Below are 8800 nucleotides of genomic sequence, written 5' to 3'. Positions count from 1 at the left end.
TAGATTCTCCAAATATTTTTATTTTATTAGTAATTCAAATAAGTTATTAATGACTACTATGAATATTCTAAAATTATAAAAAATGGAAAAAAAAAAGAGTCGAAGAGGTCTCGAACCTGGGCTCACCGGTTCCAAAAGCCGAGTACGCGTATTTGTAGCTATAAAGTTTATGCAAGTTTATCATATATATCCTTAAGTCTCCTATAGCTCATGTGGTAAGGTCTCGGCTTTTGGAACCGGTGAGCCCAGGTTCGAGACCTCTTCGACTCTTTTTTTTCCATTTTTTATAATTTTAGAATATTTATAGTAATCATTAATAACTTATTTGAATGGATAACGAAATAAAAATTAAATTTTTATAAGAATATTTTGAGCGTAACTATGGAATATTAAAACCCCATTTTTACATATTTTTTAATCTAATATGTTCATGGCAATAAAAAAACATTCTACAATAAAAAAAAAAAAATTTATTGGATGGAATCGAACTCGAATCTGAGGTTTGAAAGATGGAGGAGGATTGAAGCAGGACGAAAAGGAATTTTACTCGGCTCTTCGGCTAAACGAAAGTTAGATCGAGAGGGAGAGAGAGATCCGATAAAACTATGCCGTTCTCTCTCGAACTCGATGTATAGCGAAGATGTCCGAAGCTGAGCGATGGTAACCGAAGGAGGTTGCACACGCATTCGCACCACAGTAATGGTGTGTGTGCCTAACAAAGTGCTTTCCATTCGCGTCCGACAGATGACGTTAGTGGTTTTATGGAATTTTCGACTTCTAACAGTTCTAACAAGCATCAGCGCCGCCTACCGGCAAGGATTATTTTAGGACCCATCCATGAGCAATCTCCCGTTTCATCTCTGCTAGGACCAAGCGAATAGAGGTGAGTGAGCTAAGAATCCTAATGGAAATTGCCTAACAGGGCAAATGTGCAGGCTATAATCCATTTCCTTGACTGATACCACTGATATTTTACCAATCTTTAGAGAATCGTAATAGGATGATTAACTTATAAATAAATTAGAAACGTTATTAATATTCAAAATTTTAAATGGTCCCTGTTCTTGTATTTCAAAATCCCACTTTGTCAAAATTCAGTAAAGGGGACAGGCTTTTGGAAGGGGTATGATAAAAAAGAGTAAACTCTAGTGATGCCCAAATGGTCCAATTGTATCGATATTTTGTATCGATACGTATCGTACACAAAATATTGATACGTTCGATATATCAATTACTGTATTAATATATCGATATATATCTATACACACAACTTACAGACTACAGTAATAACAATAACCTACATGTTTTTTAATAAGAATACAAAAATCTAAAGAAAATATCTATTATCTATTTTGATTTTAGTGAAATTAAAAATTTACTCATGTAAGAAATGAACTTAACTGTTACATGTAGGAGTTGGTATGTAATTATTAAGAAGGAAAAATAAATTGGACTGTTTAAAACACATCGTTTCTATTTTACTTTAAACTTTATTTAGATCAAAATAATTATAAAATTACTAAACCTATAAAATAATTAACCTTTTACATTACATCCAGTCTTCAAGGGGCAGCGAGCTTAAGAATAGTAACTGATGTAAGTGTTCTCCACTCAAACGATTTCTACTTTCTGTTACTATTCTACCTGCTTTTGAAAAAAGTCTTTCACATGGCACTGAAGATGCAACAGCTGCCAAATATTTTTGACCTAATTTGCTTAATGCAGTATTATTCATTTTCCAAAATTGTATCGGACATGCATCAATATTAATAGGCAACTGACTCAAATAAAATTTTAAGTCGTCAGGATATTCTCTTGGATTAAAACTATGTCTTTCTTTGGATTGGTTTACTAATGTTTGATGATATAACCAGAAACTATTATTATAATTAATATCCACAAGATTATTCTCATCTTCTTCGTTTAGAATTGTACTGTTAATCATGGTTGCTATATCCATTATTATTTCAGAGCAAGCATCTTTATCATTGAAGTGAATGGATTTGAATCTAGGATCCAAAATGGTTGCTTTCGCCAAAATTGTGTCCTTTTCTATATTTTCAAATCTCATTTGAAATTGTTCCAATAGTAATTCTTTCATATGATTTGCAGTTTTTGTTATAGGTTGTGATAACATTAGTGTTTTTTGTAAAGTATTTATTACGGGTATTACTTTACTCGCAGTTAGGTAATATTCTCCACTTATTATTTTTGTGGCTTCCTTAAAAGGTTTTAAGAGATCAACTAACTCTTTTATTATTTGTAACTCGGTTGCTGTTATCATCATTGGAGCTGTAGGAATGTTTAAAAGTATGGAACCAATTTTTTCCGATAACTCAATAAACCTAATCAACATATCGTGCATTGAGTTCCATCGAGTATCGACAGATTGTATTAATTTTAAATCTGAAACTGCTCGAAGATCATCCATGGCACTCACTGACTTTTTGAAAAATGTCACAATTGTTTTTATCTTTTTACATACAGAATTTATATCATTATTCTCTACAACTTTTGCTGGTATCAGATTCAATGTATGTGCAAAGCATGATAGTTGTTTGTCTGCACCGAAGGCATCTTTTACAGCCTTTTTGATATTAGCACCGTTATCACAAACAACAACCACTATGCTTTCAGGATTAATTTTCCAGTCATCTACCATATTTCTTAACCACATTTCAATGTATTCTGAGCTATGCCTTTCACTCAATTCGGTTACACCTATCATTACGGACTTGTGCTTGTTATTGTTAATAAAGTGGGCTGTCAGACCAAGGTAAGCCTTTGTGTTTAAGGGATCAGTCCATATGTCGGTGGTTAAAGAAATATGTTCTACACCAGAAAGTTTCAGTTTCATAGCACTGGATAAGACATTATATTTTTCTTCCATAAGAGATGTAATCGAATTTCTAGATGGAATTTTATATAAAGGTGATACTATTTTCATAAATCTTCTAAAGCCTTCTTTTTCCACAGTTAGAAAGGGCATATTATCCTTGGCCAGCATAAAAACCAAATTATTTGTAATGTCCACTGCTTTTTTACCTCCCTCTAATATAAAAAATATAAAGACATACAGAAACACATCTTAAATTTATGAAATATGTTTTATAGCTTTTATCTTACCTTGAAACGAGTTCTGCCGAAGTAGCATCATGTCAAGTCTTGGCTGCTTTACCACTGGGCTAATTGGTGTAGAATCCAATTCGGAGCAAGATGAACAAGGTGGAGATAAATTATTTAATGTATTTGGATCATCAGGGTTATCTGATTAATTGCCAGTTTCAACCTAATAATTTTTAAATTAGTAAATAAACAGTAAAAGTATAAATGATGAGTGACATTATAAAAAATAAAATATATACATTTACCATTGTTATATTTCGTTTCTGACCAGAACTTTCACTCATATCCAGTTTCGGATGTGATCTTTCTAGATGTAGTTTTAAATTTGTGGTATTACTACCCTTTACATCCTGCTGGCAAATTTTGCATTTTCCACCAATATTTGTTTTAATAAAAAACTTCCAAACTACACTTTTCGGAGGCACTATAAAATAAAATCAAACTTATTTAATAAAATAATTTTTTAATTATAATTTAGTTTTAAAAATATAAACAATATAAAAAGAAAGGAAGGTTTGTATGAAAAGGAAAAATGCGTACTAATGAGGGAAACTGCGACACTAATTATAAAATAAGCGAGGAGAACTTTTACTATATTTTCCTGAAAATTATAAAAATAACCTCATGATAAATTAAATAACTCCGTTAAACTTATAAAAGTAAAGATGTATTTTTTAATTACTCTACCTTATTATTTTTTATGTAACTAAACAATCATTTGATATGAAAAATTCCTAAAAAATAAAAATAGTTCAGTTGATTTAATAATTTGTACAATTGTACATGAATGGATTTTTTTTTTATATGTATAGCTTACTAAAATATTGTGCTTCTATAAGGCAGAATGTAGGATTGTGTACGTTATTTGAGTTTTAATTCGCTAAGAAATTGAAAAATTTGATATATTGAATCGATTCATATCGATATTCTGATGTATCAGTAAGCAAAGTATCGATACAAAATATCGATATATCGACAGTAAAATATTGATATCCCTAGATATCAATATTGTATCAACAACACTAGTAAGCTCAGTGCTCACTCACCTCTATTCGCTTGGTCCTAGTTGGTCCGAACACAGAATTACTAGACCGAGCTAATAGGGAATTCTAGGGAAAGCTTCGACTAAGTGAGTAGAGCCAATTTCCGAACTCGCCTATAGTATATATACATATGTATAATCAGAGATGAAACGGGAGATTGCTCATGCGAGGCTCAGGTCCCGTCCATCTAACCCCTAACGCCATCTATCGGAAGAGACCACGAAGCACGAGCGTTAAGCTTCGAATAGGGTAAAACATATGCATTGTTGCCAGAAAGCGGAATAAAGAGAGAGCGGAGATATTTTCTCGGACCTCTCTGTCTTTCTCGCTGTTAGCTTCTAGCAGAAGAGTCGAGGCAAAATCTTTCCGTTTCGCTTTGCCGAAAATCTACCAATATTCGATGTCATTTATATTTGCAGGCCAATGCCTTTATACATGATTTTTTCAGCATATTTATTTATCAGCATTGACTTATTTAAATCAATAACAAATTAAGGAAATGCGTATTTGATATATAATAATTATTTTAACTATAATTTCATCGTTATATTTCGCTTATTTCCGTAAAATCTGCATTTCTTTAGTTTATTATTGATTATTGTAAGTCAATGGCCATTAAAAAAAATTTAATCTTAAAAAAAAAAAGAAAAGTACCGTTCAGGAATCGAACCCGGACCCAGAAATCGCCACGCGATTACCTTACCGCCTAGACCACGAGGCTTCTTCAGTGCACCATAAACAGATAGTCTTTTTAAGGGCTTGAAATCTTCTTTTAAACCATATAAATAAACGAGCAACCGACAGCTTTATTCATTATTATTCTATCATAATGGTACACAAATTAAGGAATAATTATATTTTGAATAGTTTTCAAAAGCTTTTCCAATAGCCAAGAACGAAGATAAATAATCAACGCTCGCAGTTTCCGTTCTTGGTTATTGGAAAAGCTTTTGAAAATCTACATTATATAATTATTCTTTAATTTGTGTACCATTATGATAGAATAATAATGAATAAAGCTGTCGGTTGCTCGTTTATTTATATGGTTTAAAAGAAGATTTCAAGCCCTTAAAAAGACTATCTGTTTATGGTGCACTGAAGAAGCCTCGTGGTCTAGGCGGTAAGGTAATCGCGTGGCGATTTGTGGGTCCGGGTTCGATTCCTGAACGGTACTTTTCTTTTTTTTTTTAAGATTAAATTTTTTTTAATGGCCATTGACTTACAATAATCAATAATAAACTAAAGAAATTCAGATTTTACGGAAATAAGTGAAATATAACGATGAAATTATAGTGAAAATAATTATTATATATCAAATACGCATTTCCTTAATTTATTATTGATTTAAATAAGTCAATGCTGATAAATAAATATGCTGAAAAAATCATGTATAAAGGCATTGGCCTGCAAATATAAATGACATCGAATATTGGTAGATTTTCGGCAAAGCGAAACGGAAAGATTTTGCCTCGACTCTTCTGCTAGAAGCTAACAGCGAGAAAGACAGAGAGGTCCGAGAAAATATCTCCGCTCTCTCTTTATTCCGCTTTCTGGCAACAATGCATATATGTTTTACCCTATTCTAAGCTTAACGCTCTTGTTTCGTGGTCTCTTCCGATAGATGGCGTTAGGGGTTAGATGGACCTGAGACACGCGTTTGCCAATACCAGCGCCGCCTACCGGTAGGGATTGCCTCGGGACCTCGCATGAGCAATCTCCCGTTTCATCTCTGGTATAATTAACAATGGTTAACGGGATCTCTCAAGCCCTCTGTAGCCAACATTACGGAACGAAAAACGAGAGAGAATTGTCCAGCGCTATTTTTCGACTGATTTCAATGTCTTTTGGCTTGTTGGAATCGTTAGGACTGACACCAGTGGCACCGTGTCATAAAAATAAAGCCGTATTTTCCAGAAAAACGTAAAAAAAATAAAATTGTTTAAAAATTTGCATTAATAATATTTAAACGCAAAACAAATTGAAAAATCGGGCTTCTTTATGACGAGGTGCCAGACCTAACGATTCCAACAAGCCCAAAAACATTGAAATCGGTTGAGAAATAGAGCCATGTCATTGTCCCGCGTTTCTGAGGTGGACAATGACATGGCTCTATTTCTCAACCGATTTCAATGTTTTTGGGCTTGTTGGAATCGTTAGGTCTGACACCTCGTCATAAAGAAGCCCGATTTTTCAATTTGTTTTGCGTTTAAATATTATTAATGCAAATTTTTAAACAATTTTATTTTTTTTACGTTTTTTTGGAAAATACGGCTTTATTTTTATGACACGGTGCCAGTCCTAACGATTCCAACAAGCTAAAAAACATTGAAATCGGTCGAAAAATAGCGCTGGACAATTCTCTCTCGTTTTTCGTTCCGTAATGTTGGCTACAGAGGGCTTGAGGCAGCGTTGCCAAGTCCGCCATCTTGAATAGTACAGGGTCTTTTCCTAACAGCGGAGCATAGGAGATTCGTGTTAGTTGACTATAGCACTCGGAATGATGGAATCTGAGAGCGCTGATTGGTCAATATTGCGTAGTACCAACATATAATAGGCAGTTACCAATAGTTGGATACAAAAAATGAGATTCATCCGCCATTTTGGTGTGGAGAAATGTTTACATGCTGATCGTAGCAGAATGAGGTGTAAAATGGAAAAATGTCAAATGTTGTCGTTACTAAAGTAAAAATTGAATACTTTGAATGAAAATGAAAAATATTCGTACTTTTCATTCATTATTTTCAATTTTTACTTTAGTAACCTTACTGTGCGAAACAATGTCCCAAGTTGGCTCCGAACCTGTGGTCAGAAGGGAAGGTCTTATTCTAGAATAAAATATTCAAAGCCAAAGATAAGAGGTAAAAGTAGTTTTTATTTAAATAAATAAAATGTACAAAAATTTTACAATATGAGTGTATTCCGAACCAAGCTGCTCGGCTAATATTTTTTTTTCGACAGTTGGTAACGACTAGCTAAGCCAAGCTAAACTGAAAAGTGTTCCGAATTCCGAAGTTTCGAATCTAACAAAAGAAGAAAAATTAAATTGAAACTTACATAAATTTTAATCAGGTTAAACTTACGATTGTGATCCAAGTTGATATAACAATATTGTTAAAATGTCGAAGGAAATGAAACTTTTACAAATTAGAGAAGATGAGACTAATGTGACTTATAAATTTTTAGTAAGTACAGATATATATGAATTAGCACATAAAGGTATGTACAGAAAACCACAAATTATAAAATTCTATTATAATAAATGAATTATATAGATTTAAACATTTCAGATTATTTATATGCTAAGCATTTTTTGCAAACACAGATACACAAACATCCACAATTATTTAGCAAAAATGACCAATTACTTGAAACAAGTATGTATATAATTTAATATTTGGCATTTTGTTAATATGTTATATTTAAATATGAGTTTATAGTATTTTAATTAAATTGTTTTATAATATAAATGTTATGAACTTATGTTGCAACTGAACAATATATTTGCAGGTTCAGTAAATATTTTAAACGCATCAGATACAGCTGAGAAAGAAATAAAAAGACAAAAAGTTAATTGTGTTTCAACTGATATTGCTATTGCTACAAGAAGAAACTATTTAGAAAATGAAGAGTTAGAAGACATCGAAGAAGATGTAGATGATGTACAGCCACTGTCTAGTAATAAATTAATTTTAATTGTAAAAGTCTATAGTTATATTGAATAATGCGATTAATTAATTTGTATTTCTGTTTAGGTAACGTTAGACATAAATGGACATGTAATGAAACAAAATTGTTGTTATCTATTTATGCTGAACTGCATGAGCAATTAAAAGATGGAAAGATAACAAATAATCAAGCGTATAAGAAGCTGTCAAGGAAAATGAGGGAAAAAGGATATCAGTTTTCATTATCTCAATGTAATGCCAAAATTGAAAACTTAAAAAAGTTGTATAAAAAATGTGTTGACCACAACCGTCAAGCTGGAAATGAACCTAAATCAATGGAACATTTTGAAGTAAGAATTTTACAAAATGATATAATTAGTTTTAATCATTGTATACTTAAATTGATTTATTTATAGATTTTGAATGAAATATTTGGTAGGATGCCATGGGTACAGCCACTCTCTACTGCTGGGTCAAGTGTACCTCTTGGGCAGGATATAAATGAAAATCATTTGCCAAATTTAGGTAAATTTTATTACATAATCTTATACTAACATATAGATGTTTACATTTCGCAGTTGTGACACATATTAAGGTTAGACTATTTTTCAGGTTCAAAACGTTACTGTAAATACAACAAAGCTGATTTTTTAAAGAATTTAATAGAACTTAAAAAAAGAAAACTTGAAATTGATGAAAATTACAAAAAAGAAAAACTTGAAATATTAAGAGACATTAAAAATAAGCTGTAGAATCTTACTGATTTAAACGGGTGGAAAGTCAAACTGTGATTTAATTATTTAAATACTCTGTGATAATCAATTTGTGACATAAATACGGTATTTATTAAGATTTAAAGAGTTCTAATTAATGTTTTAAATTCAATATATAATATTTTATTTAAAAAATATATTAATGTTATAGTTTACACATATATACTTATATTTTAGAAAATATAAATAAACT

At 31.6% G+C, this 8800-nt stretch overlaps 1 protein-coding gene across 2 annotated transcripts; it reads right to left on the bottom strand.

Annotated features, from left to right (window-relative positions):
• Nucleotides 1–1470: 1470 nt before the first annotated feature.
• On the bottom strand, nt 1471–4128 carry LOC136781738 (zinc finger BED domain-containing protein 4-like). 2 transcript variants are annotated; one of them, XM_066740724.1, is made up of 6 exons: nt 3944–4128; nt 3814–3860; nt 3667–3727; nt 3372–3550; nt 3127–3289; nt 1471–3051 (listed from the first exon to the last, which is right to left on the bottom strand). In XM_066740724.1, exons 5-6 carry the CDS (start codon nt 3155–3157, stop codon nt 1550–1552), a joined length of 1533 nt encoding a protein of 510 aa, XP_066596821.1. In that variant the 5' UTR covers nt 3158–3289; nt 3372–3550; nt 3667–3727; nt 3814–3860; nt 3944–4128; the 3' UTR covers nt 1471–1549. The 2 variants fall into 2 exon arrangements, with proteins under 2 accessions (XP_066596821.1, XP_066596820.1); XM_066740723.1 differs by lacking the exon at nt 3667–3727.
• Between the last annotated feature and the right edge of the window lie 4672 nt (nt 4129–8800).

Source organism: Prorops nasuta, unplaced genomic scaffold (assembly GCF_024137725.1).
Source record: "Prorops nasuta isolate Cenicafe-Biocafe unplaced genomic scaffold, Cenicafe_Pnas_1.2 PNAS00024, whole genome shotgun sequence".
NCBI classification, from domain to species: Eukaryota; Metazoa; Arthropoda; class Insecta; order Hymenoptera; family Bethylidae; genus Prorops; species Prorops nasuta.
The sequence above is the reverse complement of the archived record's forward strand: the minus strand, read 5'-3'. Positions and strand labels throughout refer to the sequence as shown.